The 16604-nt window shown below is 48.3% G+C and overlaps 1 protein-coding gene, 1 pseudogene and 1 gene segment (V, D, J or C); all 3 read right to left on the bottom strand.

The window, feature by feature from the left end:
* LOC100618860 (zinc finger protein 420-like) overlaps positions 1-7918 on the bottom strand; it is a 134671-nt gene extending 126753 nt beyond the window's left edge. The window contains exons 1-3 of one of the 5 annotated variants that reach the window (XR_008915332.1): positions 7670-7918; positions 5594-5645; positions 1171-1297 (exon numbers count right to left, since the gene is read on the bottom strand). Coding sequence is in view for 4 of the 5 variants with exons in the window: in XM_056812431.1 (XP_056668409.1) it covers positions 1171-1297; positions 5594-5645; positions 7670-7725 (235 nt within the window). In the remaining variant the exon portion in view is untranslated. The remainder of the gene's footprint in view (positions 1-1170; positions 1298-5593; positions 5646-7669) is intronic. The other 4 variants (XM_056812431.1, XM_056812437.1, XM_056812448.1 and 1 more) reach the window with 4 other exon arrangements.
* A 1909-nt stretch (positions 7919-9827) lies between these two features.
* Positions 9828-10607, bottom strand: LOC103093979 (immunoglobulin kappa variable 1D-12-like). The segment is given in 2 exon segments: positions 9828-10135; positions 10366-10607. Coding segments are annotated over 2 exon segments (471 nt in total).
* A 4157-nt stretch (positions 10608-14764) lies between these two features.
* LOC100618604 (thioredoxin reductase-like selenoprotein T) lies at positions 14765-16261 on the bottom strand (annotated as a pseudogene).
* Between the last annotated feature and the right edge of the window lie 343 nt (positions 16262-16604).

Below are 16604 nucleotides of genomic sequence, written 5' to 3'. Positions count from 1 at the left end.
GTCAATGTTCTGGGTAAGTCTGAAACCCCAGACCCAGGGACATCAAGGAATAGTCTTTTGTCTCATCACCCTGCCTGTTCCTCCCTTCCCAACACCTCTCTGATCCTCGTGGACTGTTCTCTCAGACAGTCTCTGCCTCCTCTCCTAGGGAACTCAACAATCCTCCCTGGGCCAAATGCTGTTTCTCAGCCAGTTCACTCATCCTGACAATCACAGAGGAAGGCAAGCAGGACTTGAAAGAGGCTTACTGGGATTCCTAGAGGAGTCTCCACAGTATTTACTTTTGGGAGGGGAGGGAAGAAGATCAGGGAACCAATCTAGAAGTAGAATGTTAGGTTCTGGGGCATTTTCTTTAGAGAAGGCTGGACTCAGTCCATAGTTTTCCATTATCTGGAAATGAGAGGCAGCCAGAAGGGGAGGGGGCAGGGACCTGGATTAGAGACAAGAAGGCCCCAGTTTACATTTCATAAGAAATAGCTCCTATGTAGGTGGCTCAGAACAAGCCACTAAATCTAATATATTTCCGCATCTGCAAAATGGGGTAATTGTGCCAATGAATTAGGAAGATAGAAGATGAGAAAGAAGTGCCATAATATTATAGTGAAAACCCTCGGCAGAGCCCCGGGCCAAGAGTAAGGCATTATAAACAATTCATTCCTTCTCTTCCTCCTCACTGGTTCTGCTGGAGACTTCTGGCAATAAGGAAGACTAAAGACAAATCTGATTTCCTGGGAACACTTAGGAACTCTGAGTTACGAGTTTATGCTGTTTAAAGAGAAAAAGATTCCCAATAGAATATCCATTCTACAGGGGAAGAAGGTAGGAGGAAAACCCTCCTGAACAGTTTTCCCAGATGGGTTTGTGAGACCCAAATCTAGGCCAGGGCAAGGTGAAACAGAATAAGCTCTGAGATTATTTCCATGTCTGAGATTCTCCAACACGTTATTTGATCTCGGACTTCAGGAGCACTAAAGGGAACCCCCAAGGTCTCATTACACGATGTAGTCCTTTTACAGGAGAACCAGGCAACGGGAGGGTCTTGGCTCTGGGACTCGGCATACCAGCCCTCATCCCTTCTTAATGACTGAAAACCTCTCCCAACCCTGCTTGCTGCTAAGGGCGATATTCCCTTGGATAGCTGACTCGGTCAGCAGAAACAGGACTCCTTACCCACAGAGAGCAGGTTCTGGGCATTCTCCAGCATCACCTCCTTGTACAGCTCCTTCTGGGGAGGGGACAAGAGGCGCCACTCCTCCTGGGTGAAGTCCACAGCCACATCCTTGAACGTCACCTCCTCCTAGAGCAGCCCAAGTCAGAGTACAGAGGACTGAAAGCCACATCACAACGAAGAGCCCACCTCTGGTCAGTTACAGGAGGAAACTGACCCACAGAGAAGGGAAGGGCCCAAAGGTCCCACCCTTTGTCAGTGTCAGAGCCAGCACTAGAAGCTGAGTCTTTAAGAGCTCAATGGAAGTTTCAGAAAGCAGCTCAATGATGCTGTAGAAAGAAGCCAAATAGTTTCTACTGTGTGAAGGGAAATATCTAGGGGACCCCAATTGCAGCTTGGATCCCAAGGGCCCCAGGAATGTTTTATAGTTGTCAGAGTGACATGTCTGTTGCCCTGTTGCTGTGTCCCAGTGCAGCCAGCATCAGTGTGAGAGTCATCAACATGCCAGAGCCCCAGTCAGGGAGGGAAGAGCTGGAGAATGTAAAAGGCAGGCGAGGGAAGGAGAGGGAGCTTTTGTACTCCATCCCCACCCTGGAACCATCCCTCTGGGCTAGGGGTTTGTCTCTTGAGCTTTCCTGATCTCTTGATCTCTGGCAAGCCCAGCCTGAGCAAACTGAATCAAGAATGAGACCTAGAAAGGCTGAGACCTCTCTCTCTATTTCTGGCTCTCTCAAACTCTTTACTAATAAATGCTCATCAATCTGGTAATAAGCCCCCAGATCCATTTTTACTTATAACACTGTGGAAGGCACAAGAAAGGAGAGAATGTGTGCAGAGAGCTCTGGAGAGATCCCGGGGACTCAGGATGCAGCCCAGGGTGACCTATCCTCAGAAAAGGCTGAGCTGATCTCCTATCATTTACTTATTGATCCTATTTACCAGTAACTGCCCGAGTCCTGGTTCTGTCTCCTGACTCAGCCACATATTCCACCAGCCTGTAATAGGTGAAGTGCAGAATCCAGCTCTTGGACACTTCATCACTGTTCTGGCCTCATTTCAAGGCATTAGGTGACGTTGGAAGATTCAGGGGAGTCCCAGGGAGTCACGTCTAGTCTTTTTACACCCCTGACCCATCTCACAGATGTCTGGTTTTTTTCACAGATGTCTGGTTTGCTGTCCAAAGTCGGGGCCCTGACCTTGCCCTGAACTCACACAAGAATCTCTTCTTAGTCTGAGGAGAGGAGGAGGGCTGGGGCACTGCTGGCCCCTTATTACTGATTCCAATCAGTCACAGTGTTTCCGATTATCCCAGCTCTATAACCAATGATGACTCTCCATCCTATCATAGATATCACTTATCTTTTCTGTTCTTTGTTCTATGCTCCCCCAAACCTATCAAATATCTATCCCTCTGTCTTAGAGTATGGAGCATTAGCAGAGGGAAGCCCCTGGCCCTTTTATTTACAGACAGCATTCCCCTGCTTGTCTTCCTTCGGGAGCTGCCTCAGTTTACCCTTTGGTTAAATTTCACTTCCAGCATCTGCAAATGTGAGCTTCACAATGTTGGACAGAACAATAGATGTTCACTAATGAAGACTGCAGTACTTTTAGGAGGTGACACCTAAGGGAAGAGATCATTTGCTTCTTGAATACTCGGAGCAGCAGAAATACAGGAGTGCATAACTAAAGACAATGGTAGTAGCAGCAGAACATAAGAGGGAGAAGAAAGAAGCTTCTTTTAAAAACTACAGACAAGGAGAAAGGGAGGAAGGAGGAAACCTGGGAAGGCCAGAGTTGAAGAAAAAGATAGATGAGATCATGGGAAGAATTGTGTGGTGTCCCATTTGCTCCAGGAGGATACTTCTTGTGTTGGATTGCAGGACCACAGGGGAGAAGAGGAGGTAGAAACAGAGGAATCAGGGACACACCCAGGGCATCTCAAGGACCAGAAACTGTCATTTCCATTCCCTCTACAGTCAGCACCTGTTCTGCACTTCTGGGGATTCCCCAAGAGGCAAAAGATAGTGCTTGCCCTCCAGGAGCTCATAGCCCAGTGCAAGAGGAAGACAATACACAGATAATGGGCACAAAGCAAGCTCTGTCTAGGAGAAATAGGGAGGAATGGAAAGAATGAAGGCACTCTGACCAAGAGGGACGAGGGAAGGTTTCCTGTAGAAAGTTTTTAGTCTTTAGTTGGGATTTACAGGAAGTTTAAAGGGGTCAATGATCTGAAATGTGGAGGAAAAATATTCCAGAAACGAGATGAAGCCACTGAATGTAGATACAGACAGATCACATGGTGGATAGAGTGCCAGATTTGGAGTCAGGAAGACCTATGTTCAAATGTGACCTCAGTCACTTCCTAGCTGTGTGATCCTGGGTAAGTCACTTACCTCTGACTGACTAGCATTCATCACTTATCTATCTTAGAACTGATCCTAAGATGAGATGTAAGGGTTAAACACACACACACACACAAGCTTTTCCATTTGGACTAATTAGGTGACTGTGCATAGAGAACTAGAACTAGAGACAAGGTCCTGAGTTCAAATATAAACTGACACTTCCTACCTATGTTACTATGGGCAAATACATGCCTAAATCAAAGGGTATGAACAGTTTGAAAGCCTTTTGGGCAAAGTGACAAATAGCTCCCAAAATGGTCAATCCATGGACAACTCCACCAGCGATGTATGAGTGTCCCAGCTTTCACACATCTCTGAATTGATCTTTTTCTTTTTCTGGCACAATGGCCACATTGACAGGCATGAGAGGGTGCCTCAGAGGTATTTTACTTTGCAGTTTAAGGACAAAAATGAACTCTAGACAGAGGCAATTACCAAAAAATGGAAAAATTTGATTACTTAAAACAGAAAAATGTCTACACGGAACCTTAACCTCTGTTTGCCTCAGTTTCCTCCACTGTGAAATAACAAGAATAAGAACATTTGCCCCAGAGTGTTATTATACAGCTTGCTGAAAGCTGACTTTTAGGAGAACATGAAGCACTCCAGCCTGTCTGCATCCCATTGTTTGCACTGAGCCGGATGCCTCTGTGACAAGGCCAGGATGTCTCCCTCAGGACCTCCCTAACCCTATTGGCACAGAAACTCGCAGGCCTTCCAGAAACTCAGCCCTTCTCTCCAGCCTGTCCAACCAGGGAAGGACCAGACCAGGGAGGAACTCTACAGAACAGAGGAGGAATGTAGCCAGCTGCTGGCTCTGCTCAAGAACACAGGAAGCTCCTCTCTGAGAAAAAGGCCCCATTTCTGTGTGGGGGCCCTTCCTGGGCTCCCCCCAAACTCCTCAGACTCCCTCTGGGTCAGGGAGCTCAGCAGCAGCCCAGAGGGGGGGGGGGTCACACTCTGGCATGGATACAAAAGCCACAGGGGAGCTCTCTGGGCCTCCCCAGCTGCCTGACTCTGGCTGTCCCTGGCAAGGACCTGACTATTCCCACCACAGGCTCCCCTGGCATAGGCTGACCTTCCAGGCCTTCCTCTCCCCTCACACCTCCCTCCTCCTCCTCCTCTGACCTCTGGCCTCCTGGCTGATCTTTGGCCAGGACCTTCCCTGGCCTGATTCTGGGCCTCTCCTGAGGCTGTCTGTCTCCCTGCAGGGAATGTCCTCCCTCCTGCCTCTGGCCGCAGAGTTTCCTTCCAGTCCCAGCTGAATCCTCCCCTGGGGAAACAGTGACCTCCCAGAAGCTGAGAGCCTCCCTCCCAGGGGCCTCCCTCCCAGGGGCCTCCCTCCCTCCCCCCCCCAGAGCTGGTTTGGACACGGCTGCTGAGAGCTCTACTCGGTCAGACTGGGGGGGCCTGGAGGGCGGCCGATGGCTTCTCCCTTCCTTTGGGCTGAGCAGTGCCCGGCACACACCAGGCTGTTCCTCCACACTGGCTCAGCTGGGCTAAGAATGGGGGAGAGGAAGGAGCTGGAGGGACCCGGGAAGACTCGAGGACTTGAGGCAGAAGCCAGGGAGCAGCCCGGGGGACAAGGTCTTCCCTGAGGACCCCACAGAGCAGGGGACACCCTCGGGCTCTGCTCCAGACCAGACTCCAGAGGGAACAGGGGAGAAGCAGCAGAGAAGAGGCTGGGAGGGAGGCAGGCAAGCAGAGAGCCAAGACAGGATCCCCAGACAGGGAAGGACAAGGAGTCAATGGTCGTCCTGGGCCCTCACCTGTGATGGGGAGAAATCCGGCCTGGGAGGCAGCGCCTGGGGGAGCTCTGGGGGTCTGAGGGGCCCCCGGGCCAAGGAATCCCTGCCAAAGGCCAGGAGAGAGCCAGGAAGGGCTGCTCCTCCTGCCTGGGATGGGGGGACAGAAAGGGCCCAGCAGGAAGGAGGGAGCAGCTTCCCAGCCCATCTTGGCTCAGAGCCAGGGAAGGGCCTCCTGGCTGAGGGGCTCCCATCTGGGCCTGGAATGCACTTACCTGGCCTGGCAGTCTGTCCCTCTCCAAGGCCATCCCTGGCACTCCAGGCTCCCTGTAGAGGCAGCAAAGGAGCCCAGTCAGTCCCTCTGGGGAGCCTCCTCCATCTTTTCCCAGCCTCGACTCCCCACTCAGGCTGCTGCTCCCCACCTTCCCCCCACTTTATGGCCCCTCAATGGAGCTCCAGCCAAAGCTCTTCCCAGCAGGCGTCTTTGGCCCAGGGAATGTCTGACTTCTCTGGCCTTCTGAGCAGCAGGAGCTGGCCTGGACCCCCTCCCGGGGTCCTCCCTGCCCTCTTTCCCAGTGCAGAAAAGCCCATCTTCCTCACTGCCTTTGGGCTCCCTCTCTGGGCCAGTTGCTCCTGCTGGGAGCTGAGCAGAAACCTGCCTGGATCTCCCTCCCAGCTCAGGATCTGGCTCAGCCCCATCCCTCCTGGGGCCGGCCCTGGGCCTCTTCACCCTGAGCTGGGTAGGGAGAAGGGACCCAGAGGGGCCCAGGGTTTCCCTTCTCTTCCCAGGCCCGAGGCTGCCCCTCAGGGATCTCCATGGGGTGAGGGGCCACAGGAGTCCCCCAGGGCCAGGCCTGCCCTCAGGGGACCAGCCCAAGAGCCAGGGGGCCAAAGAGGGGCCCCAGGAAAGGCTTTTGGCTCCTGGGGGGTCTGAGTGCAGAAAGGCAGAGCTCAGAGATCCTCCCAGAGGGCTGGGTCTGAGGGCAGCACAGAGGACTCTCTGAGCAGGAGCTGGGGGACAGGACACCTGGGTCAGGAATCCCTGGGCCCCTGGAATGGCCCCTCTCTCCCCCTAGACCCCTCCCCAACCTCTAGACTCCAACCCAGGGCTGGGATTCCCCTGGGCTACCACCACCAGACTGGGTAGGAGAGAGCCCCTTTCCCCCTGAATCAGCCCCTCTTTCCCACCCCCACATTTCTAGGGACCCTTCCCTCCCTCCCAGACAGTCTAGATACAGCCTCAGGGAAGTGGGGGCCTCAGAGAGCCCCAAGGGGAGAGCAGGCCCCTTGGGGGGGTGAGGGAATGTGAAACCCACAACAATGAGCCATCTGGGCCTTCTGGGGGGGTTTGAACCATCTCAGGAGAATGGGGCAGGTGAAGGGGGGGTCAGTATTGGTGGGGGGTGGAAGAGGATGGCTGAGAGGGGAAGGAGGAGGAGTAAGGCTAGAGGCCAAGGTAGGTTAAATCTGACAAGAAACTGGCCCAAAGCCCAGGAGACCTAGGGGGAATCCGAACCCTGGGGTGAAGTCTAGATGTTGGGGAGGAGTCTGGGGGAAGAGAGGGGCCATTCCAGGAGCCCAGGAACTGGGCCTGGATGAGATCATGGTAGGCTGAATCAGTCTGACAAGAAACTGGCCCAATGCCAAAGCCCTGCTCTCAGGGGGAGGGGCAGGGGCTGCAGGAGGACACCCTGAGAGCTCTTCCATCCCAGAAGTCCTCAAATGGCTGCTGGAGACTCCCTTGGGCTATGGGAAGGTTATGGTGGTTCCAGTGCTCCAGGGGGAGATTTTCCAGCCAGGAAGCCCTTCCAGGGGGTCAGGTCAGGCTTAGGGTTCAAAGACCAAAGGGGGAGCCTCCAAGAGTGCAGGAAGTATCTAAGGACACAATGGAACCCAGGCCCTTCCTACAGCAGGCCTAGCACTATACCCAGCAGCCCAGGTGGAGCTCCCTTGGCCAGAGGGCAGTCCTTCCTGTAGGGAAGGCCCTCCTCTACTCCTCAGACTCCTATCTCTGACTGCAGGGCCTTCCTGGTGCTCTGCTGGCCTCCTGGACTCTCTTCCCCTTCCTGCCAGCCTCCCCTGATGTGACTTTCCTCTGGCCCAGGCTCCCCTAATCAAATCCCTCATGATGCTCTTTGGTACTCCCAGCCCTAACAGCCCCATCCACCTCCTCCCTGCCACACCCTCTACCCTGGACCACATCAGCCTCCAGGGGATCCATGAAGAGCACCTCCAGCTACTGGTCAGGAGCACCTTCTCTGGTTGTCCCCCAGGGCAGCTGACAGGCTCTCCCTCCCCAGCTTGGACCACTGCTCTCCCAGGCTTCCCTACAGTTCGAAGGACAATTTCACCTCCTCCAGGGAGCCCTCTTGAACTCCTCTTCACTCTCTGCCTTCTCCCTGGCCATTAGTGCCTTTATAGCCAGTGTAAAAGGGAATGTTTAGTCCCTCATTCTAACTTAACTGGGGAAAGAACTGGCTGGCTCAGTGGGCAGAGAGCCAGGCCCAAAGGAAGAGGTTCTGTTACCCTGGAGACCAGCCCACAGGATAAGGAAATAGAAACTGCTCTCAGAGAGGAAGTGATGTAAGAAGGGCAGTTGGACAGGGAGAGATAAAGGCAAGCAGGAAGAGTGTGTGTGTGTGTGTGTGGGGGGGGGGGCGGCGGCTCTCCCTCTAACCTTTCCTGAGAGCAGGTGCTGCTGCTGACTCTGGATGGGGCAGTTTGGCTGCTGGAGAATCCCAGGGAAGGAGAGTGTGTGATGGGGCAGCAGTCCCTTGTTTAGTGTGTGTTAGAATAGAGAGACCAAGAGTGTAGGTCCAGCCTGCCTAGTGAGGCTGAAGAGCTATTATTAGTGAGACTGTCTCAAAGGACAGTTTTTAGGTAGTTTAGGCTGATATAAGAAGCTTTAGGTAGCACTAAGATAGATCCTTAAATCATTCTCTTATCTTTCCTTCTTTCCTATTTTTTCTCAAAACAAAACTTTGTAAAATTGCTCACCTATCTTTGTCCAGCTTCTAATTTTAACCCCTACACCAGAACAGAGCGTGCTTGGGGTGACTGAAGCAGACGCTGCCCAAAGGGAGGAGGAAGGAGGAGCGGGGAGGAGGAGCTTGAGGGTCTGGGCCGAGAGACTGGGAGGCAGGACAGCCAATTCTTTACAAGGCTCAGTAAAACTGCATCCAGTACAGGCCGTTTTAGGACGTTTTAGCAGGAAAGATCCCGAAGAGGAAGCCGAGGCCACTGCCGACCCCGGTCAGAGATCAGAGAAGCCACAGGGATATATTGTATCCCGCAGGAAATTCTCATCCCTGGGCTGCCTGTCTGGCTCCGCTCCAACCCCAAGTCCTTTCTGGACCCAGTCAGCCCAGCCCAGCTCCAGAGTCTCAGGACGTGGCGGGAGGGGAAGGGCTCCAGGTTGTGGGGGGATCGAGAAACTGGGCTCAAGGAGGCACAGATGGGAGATGGTCTGCCCCGAAGGGACTCGTAAAAGGGAGAATTCAACTTCAGCACCAGCCAGGGTCCATCCGCAAGCGGCTCCGGGCTCTAACCTGTGCGGTGGACAGTACCGCTCTCTTGCCTCCCGCCCTCCCCGGGCAGGAGCCAGGCCCCTCCACCTCTGGCCCCTCCCCACTTGGGCTCTTCTTTCCCGCTGTTCCCCGCCAGCACTTCATAATTACCGACCCTTGAGGTGCGGGGCGCAGGACGTTAAAAGGCTAAGGAGTCAATGTAGGAAAATCTTTGGAAGTGGAGGAGGAGGAAGTGAGACTCCGGTCGATCGTCACTTCCTACTTCTCAGAGGCCCCGCCCTGCCCGTTGGGACTGACCCTCTCTGTCTTCCCTCCTTCCGCTCCTCCCTTTAGAACCTCTGTATGGGGACTCCCCCTCCCTCCACACCTACTAAGGGCCTGCCCCGCTCCCGCCCCTCCCCTGTGGCTCCGAAGGCCGGCACTACCTGTGCTCGCCCAGCTGACTGGTCTCCACGGTTTCCGAATGAAAGAAAAGGGTCCTGGGGCCTCAGGCAACCCGAATTCCAAACTCTTTTTGGTCCTAAGACAGTCTGGGGGCAGCAGATATTCTATTTGCCTACCCCTACGCTGGCAGAAAAGAAATGTGGGCGTGGTCAGTCTCCGGAGGGTCTACTAGGGGTCTATAGGAGGATTCCAGGAAAGAAACACAAGCAGAAGAAAGTAGGTGAAAGCCCCGCCCTCTTGGTCCGCCCTCCTAGCCACGCCCCTCTTTGCTCAGATTCTCTGACCACGCCCCTCTTGCTCTCTTGTCTCTTTCCCCGCCCTCTCTGAGCACCCTCTCTAGCCAAGCACCTCTTGCTCTGACCATATTCTAGGGCAGAAAACTTCACAACCAAATGAAAAAAAAAAAGCAGAAATAATAAATGCATCCTGTTTAGATCGTGATGAAATAAAATTTATAATCAGTAACAATTCATGGAAAGACAAAAAAATTAATTGGAAACCTGAGCTGAAGGTCTCCACAGCCCGGGGAGGTTTTTGTTCAGGCCTCCATCACTGTGGGAGAACCTTGCTGACAAAAGTAATGTGCACCATCCTCAGCCTCCACACTGCAGATTGTGAGAGTAAAATCTGTCCCAGACCCCCTGCCCCTGAAGCGGGCAGGGACCCCAGACTCCAGCTCATCAGCAGCATAGATAAGAGGTTTGGGAGGTTTTCCTGGAGGCTGCTGGTACCAGGCTAAATTCTCACTAATGTCCTCACTGGCCCTGCAGCTGATGGTGAGTGTCTCTCCCAGAGCCACAGACAGGGAGGCTGGAGTCTGGGTCATCACAATGGCTGTCCTGGACTCTGGGATGGGAAGAAGAAAGGAGGAAAAGCAGATTCAGGTAAAGAACCACATCCAGGGGCCATGAATTCCCCAGTGAGTCCCCTCCTCTCACACCATCTGTTTTGTGCCTCAGTCTGACATGTCATCCCATTGGCTGTAGAGAACATCTCCTTCTGCCTCCTTCATAGGGTTTATAGTTGTGGAACCTCCTGCAGAACCTCCCCTAGTCTCAGCCTGTGGCTGGTCTTACCCTGAGCCCAGAGCACCAGGAGGCAGAGGAGCTGGGATGGGGACATCATTGTGTCCTCTGTAGAGCTGCAGGCAGAGAGCTCTGAGCCCAGAATGAGGCAGACGGGGATAGAGAGGTATTTATATGTCAGGACAGCCTTGTGCAGGGGCTGAGACCTCCCCATGCAAAACAGACCCAGAACCACCTCTGGCCTCTCAGCTTCATCTTCAGAGCCCAGGTGAAGGCCAGCCTCTATATTGGGATTAGCAGAGCATATTATCTCATGCTTAAATGGTCTCTCTGGTTCCATCTCTGCCCAGGGTAGCTGCAGGGTCACAGGGAAAGGCCAGGTGGGTTGTGGCTAACACAAGGGAGGCCTCTCTGTCTCCCCAGAAGAGACTAAACCTCTGAGCCTAGAGCAGAGTCAGTGAGGAGGAGAAAGAGATGTTTGCACTGTAGAGGGCAGAAAAGTCATTAGAAAAGGGAAATGACATGATTAAGAGGTTAGTTTAAGAAGAATGAAAAGATACACTTCAAGGAGAGGTGAAGGAAGAGGCTGAGAGTGGGAGGAGGAAGACACAAGCCCCTGGGAAGGCAGCAAGTGAATCCTGGGCTGACAGAAAGATGGGCCTGACTAGTGGGGGGAAATGGACTGACCTTCCTCCAGGCTGATCTCTGCATTCAGTGCCTGTGACTTCCCTACCACTGTCTGTACTTTTGATCTCCTCCCTCCCTTGTTTGATTCAGTTCAACTGCTAGAGACTCACAGGCAATGGAAAGATGGAAGATCATGGATGGAAGCAGAGACACATGTCACCAGCAGCGATGGAATGTTTAGAGGTTTGCCATTACATAATAAGGTTCATATCAAACTCATCAGAATTTAAGGCTGTCTGACCATCAGGGAAGAATGAGAGTCCCTTGACAGAGAGCCAGGACATTACATTCGAAGCCTCTAGAATTTTGAAGAATCAACAGAAGGTCTTCATTGTGTTGCATTGATCTTCTGTATGGGATTTCTGGAAGGTAATAGATAGGCAATATATAGGATGGAGGCCTTGGAGTATTTTCATTCCTCATTGGAACTGATGAGAGCACCATTCTCTGTGTATCTAAACATGTTCCATGACTTCTAAGGATCCCCTCTGTCTTCTTCTCCCCTCTACCAACCTTGGACATAAAAAGGCCCTTCCTCCTTGTCTTCTGATACCTTCTTCTTCCCACAATCTTCATCACCATGATAATCAGAGAATTCTTCCCCCAAATTTTCTACATATAATATTTATTTTTTTAATTAAAAATTTTTATTTAAGTATTTTTCCTTGATTTCATGATTCATGTTCTTTTTCTCCCCCTTTTCCCCTCCACCTCCCAGAGCTGACCAGCAATTCCACTGGACTATTCATATATTATCACTGAATACCCATTTCCACATAAATAATTTTTGTTATAATCTTTTAATGACCCCAACTCCACATCCAATATCCATATAAACAAGTGAAAAATCAAATGTTTTCCTTCTGCATTTTCATTCCCACAGTTCTTTATCTCTATGTGGATAGCACTCCTTCTCATAAGTTCCTCAGGATTGTCCAGGGTCATTGCATTTCTATTGATAGCAAAGTTGATTATATATGATTGTCCCACAGTGTTTCAGTCTCTGTGTTCAATGTTCTCCTGGTTCTGCTCATTTCACTCTGCATCACTTCTTAGAGATCTTTCCAGTTCATATAAAAATCAATCAATTCATCATTCCTTATAGCACAATAGTATTCCATCACCATCATGTTCCACAATTTGTTCAGCCATTCCCCAATCGAGGGACACCTCCCTCATTTTCCATTTTTTTTGCCACCACAAAGAATGAGGCTATATATATTTTTCTATAAGTATGTTTTCCTCATTATCTCTTTGGGGTACAAGCCCAACAGTGGTATGGCTGGGTGAAAGGGCAGTCATTTTTTAAAGCTCTTTGAGCATTGGTCCAGATTGCCTTCCAGCATGATTGGATCAATTCACAACTCCACCAACAATGCATTAGTGTCTCAATTTTGCCACATCCCCTCTAACATATATCATTTTCCTTCTCTGCCATATTGGCCAATTTGCTAGGTGTGAGGTGGTACCTCAGAGTTGTTTTGATTTACATTTTTCTAATCGGGAAGGATTTAGAACTCTTTTTCATGTGCTTATTGATAGTTTTGATTTCTTCATCTGAAAAATACCTATTCACATTCCTTCACCATTTGTCAATTGGGGAATAGCTTGATTTCTTGTACATTTGACTTAGTTCCTCATATATCTGGTAAATTAGACCTTTGTCAGAGAGTTTTGTTATAAAATTTTTCCCAGTTTGTTTCTTCCCTTCTAATTGTAATTGCATTGATTTTGTTTGTACAAACCCTTTTTAATTTAATATAATAAAAATGATTCATTTTTATTTTGTAATGTTCTATAGCTCTTGCTTGGTCTTATATTCCTTCCTTTCCCAGAGATCTGACAAGTATACTATTCTATGTTCACCTAATTTATTTATGATTTCATTCTTTATATTTAGGTCATTTAACCACTTTGAATTTATCTTGGTATAGGGTGTAAGATGTTGATCTAAACTTAATTTTTCCCATACTGTTTTCCAATTTTCACAGCAGTTTTTGTCAAATAGTAAATTCTTGTTCCAAAAGATGGATCTTTGGATTTATCAAACACTAGCTTGCTGAGGTCATTTATCCCTGGTCTATTCCATTGATTCATCCTTCTATCTCTTAGCAAGTACCATATTGTTTTGATGGTCACTGCTTTATTTCTCATAAAATTTAGTTTAGTAATGTATTTGGGGAAAATAGACATATAATATGAAATTTCATTTTGGCCCAGTTTCTGATTCATGAAATTTCTTTCTGTTTTACCCAGATGTGGATATAACGTCAAATAAATAGTACTAGGAAAATGTCAAATGAAATGAGATTTTTCTGCATATACAGTTGAGTGGAAAAATAGGATTGCCCATGAAGATACAGAGTTCCATCATGTTTGGCTTATTTTTCTTTTTCTTCATGTGAGAAATGTTTCCTGTAACTTTCAAAATTCTCTTGCTTGTTTCATTTTCTTTCTGGCCTTCCTTCTGTTCTCTGTCTCACTGTTGCCGTTTTCTTTTGCATTCTCTTTCCCTGTTTCTCTGCCTTTCACTCTCACTCCCATTATGGGGGGGGGAGGGGAAAGGACAGAAAAGGCCTTTTGGTAAATTTGCACTGTCAAGAAAAACAATTTTCAGGTTGACTATCGAGAAATGTATTCCATATTCTCTACTTTGAATCTAACACTTTTCCCTGTCAAGAAATGGATAGGAAGCTTCATCCTCCTCCTCTGGAATTGCTCTTGGTCATTGAAATGATGAGGGAGTGCTCAAGTCTTTTAAAGTGATCTGGCTCCAAAATTCTGTTGTTAGAATATTGGATTGTACAGGCCTAGAGATGGGAGGTCCTAGGTTCAAATCTGGCCTCAGCCACTTCCTAGCTGTGTGACCCTGGGCAAGTCACTTGACCCCCATTGCCTAGCCCTTACCACTCTTCTGCCTTGGAGCCAATACACAGTATTGACTCCAAGACAGAAGGTAAGGGTTTTAATTAAAAAAAATATTGGATTGTAGTAATTATTCTCTTGGCTTTGCTGCCATCACTCTGAATCAGTTCATACGAGTCTTCCAGGTTGATCTGAAACTATCCATTTCAGCATGTCTTAGGCCAAATCACATTCCTTTCCATTCATATACCGTAATTGGTTTAGCCATTTCCCAATAATGGAGCAACTTCTTAGTGTCCAGTCCTTTTCTATTTCTACAAAGGGACAAATATAAAGACGTATACCTGGGTTCAAAATATGAATTTCCAAAGTACAGCATGAGGAAACCATGATTAGACAGATGTTTGAAAAAGATGTAGGAGATTTAATGGGTTGAGACTCGTATGTCACTGGTTTAACATGGCAACCAGAGCTGGTCATCTTTCTCTACTCTCTTTGTCAGATCTCATCTGGAATATTGCATTCAGTCATGGGCTTGCTATTTGAAGAAGGACATTGAGGAACAAGGACATGTCTAGAGGAGAGTGGCTGTATTGGTGAAGTCCATGCTTTTTGTGGCTGACTTGAAGCAACTGGGGATACTTAGCCTTTCAGGAAGAGAAGACTTATGGAGAACATGACAGCTCTGTTCAATTATTTCTTTTCTTTTTAAGATTCAACAAATGACATTTTTATTCATCAATAGTTCCCATAAAGACAATATCAAAGAAATAGGTCAATGAATGTTGAATCAAAATGGAAATTCATTTTATTTCCAGGTTTTGGCTACTTGTTGCTAGGTAGCTGAGGTACATTTTACTTACAATAGAGTTTTCAGGGCTGAAAGATGGGGTTGTGATCAATGATGTGGGATTGAATGTATATGCACATTGAGTTTCATTTTGTTGTCAAGAATTTGAACAAGGTGCTACATGGATGGAAGGTGACTAAATTCCAGCTTTGTCCACACTGGGGCATCATTTAGATTTATCTCAAATGTACCTGTTGACATACACTGATTCTCAATCATGTTCCTTAGGAAGAAAACCATCATACATGCAGAAATCTTATTTTCTTGACCCCACTGCCAGAAGCTTGGAACCTGCATGCCAAAGAAAGCAAAAGGATCTTTGCCAACAATTATTAAGCCTATTAATATTAGTTTGAAGACTGACAGGAAAGATGGTATGTATCTATATATTTTTTGAGGGAGGTAATTCTCTCCTTGTATGTGGATGTCTGGGTGTCTCTGTGAATTTTAAAAACTACTCCACCCTACTGAGACTGTACTTGAGAAGATTTGTTTTAGTTATTTCCTTATTGTAACAATGGAGATACTTGGTCTAACAGGATCAGGAATGTCTTGTGAACTTTAAAAATTACTCTACCCTACTCAGACAGTAAATTAGGGGAAGATAAAGTTGTAATCTCCTAATTGAACAATGAAGGTACTTAGTTCTCAGCTTATAGTGAAGCTAAGTCTATTTTTAGACCTTAATACAAAAAGGTGTTAAGTACCTATAAAGGTTAAATTAATCACAAAAAGGTCAAGTAACTAACAAAAGGTGAACTTAACAGAGAAGTGTAAAGTAGCTCAAAAGATATAATCTAACCAGGGAATGTGAGAACTAAAGTGTGGACAGTCCTGGAGAAAATCTAACCAAAGAAGGTGAGAACTAAAGAATTGGCAGTCCTGGAGAAAAGTGTCTTGCTGTGATTGGTAAATGTGAAAATTTAGGGGAGGTGACACAAAGGAAAAGATCTTTAAAAAGAGGATGTAAAGACCAGAAGGGGACATTCGGACATTGCGGGCATTCAGATATTCAGAACTCAGCCTGGAGGAGCTCACTCAGACAGCTTCCTTGAGACAGTCTCATGGTGAGTGATAAGATTGACTTCCCTTTCCTTTGACTCTCAAGGGAGGCCTTTGGCCAAGGCCTTTATCTCCTGCCTGGCTCGGCCTGAGCCAAAGCAGTTTAAATGAACTCTTTCCTCTCTCTCTCTCCTCTCTTTAATTCCTTCTCTCTATATTAATTAAAATCACCATAATATGCAGCTGACTTGGGTATTTTATTATTTGGGATTTTCCCTGGTGACCAAATTAAATAGATTTTAAGTCACAATGCTAAAATTATCTTTACACCTCTGGCTAATAACCCACCCTCAAACAGCCACCTATAACCTCAGGAAACACAGATATGGAACTTTGGCAGTGGCCTAGTGGGGCACTGCATTTTGAGCTACTTTCCTGGCAGGTCCCTCCTCCCATGCTGACTGAGGCCATGTCCTACAGCAACACCACCGCCATGAGCAGGAGCAGCACGAACCGCCTCTGTTCAATTCTTTCAACAACCATCAATTGGAAGGTGATCAGGACCTATTTTATGTCCTGTGCCAAAAAAAAAGTGTCAAGAGATTCAGGGAGAAAGACTTGGAATCTATCTACCCTGGTCCCTTGGCTCTTGCCTTTTTAGGAATGAGAGAGCCAGATGCTAAACTTACTCAGTCTCAAATATTTTAACCTCCCTCACCCTTCCACGTCAAATTCAGTCATCTCTGGATCCGGAGCATAGGCCACATTCTAATAACTCATTGTAGGGGGGCACAAACTTACTCAGACTCCCAGAGACTCACACAGACACATGCCAGTTGTGTTACCCTGAAGGGGATGAAGGGGAGAACTTAACTCACACAGTACC

The sequence above is a fragment of the Monodelphis domestica genome, chromosome 1 (genome assembly GCF_027887165.1).
Source record: "Monodelphis domestica isolate mMonDom1 chromosome 1, mMonDom1.pri, whole genome shotgun sequence".
Taxonomy (NCBI): domain Eukaryota; kingdom Metazoa; phylum Chordata; class Mammalia; order Didelphimorphia; family Didelphidae; genus Monodelphis; species Monodelphis domestica.
This window is presented reverse-complemented; position numbering and strand designations above follow the sequence as displayed.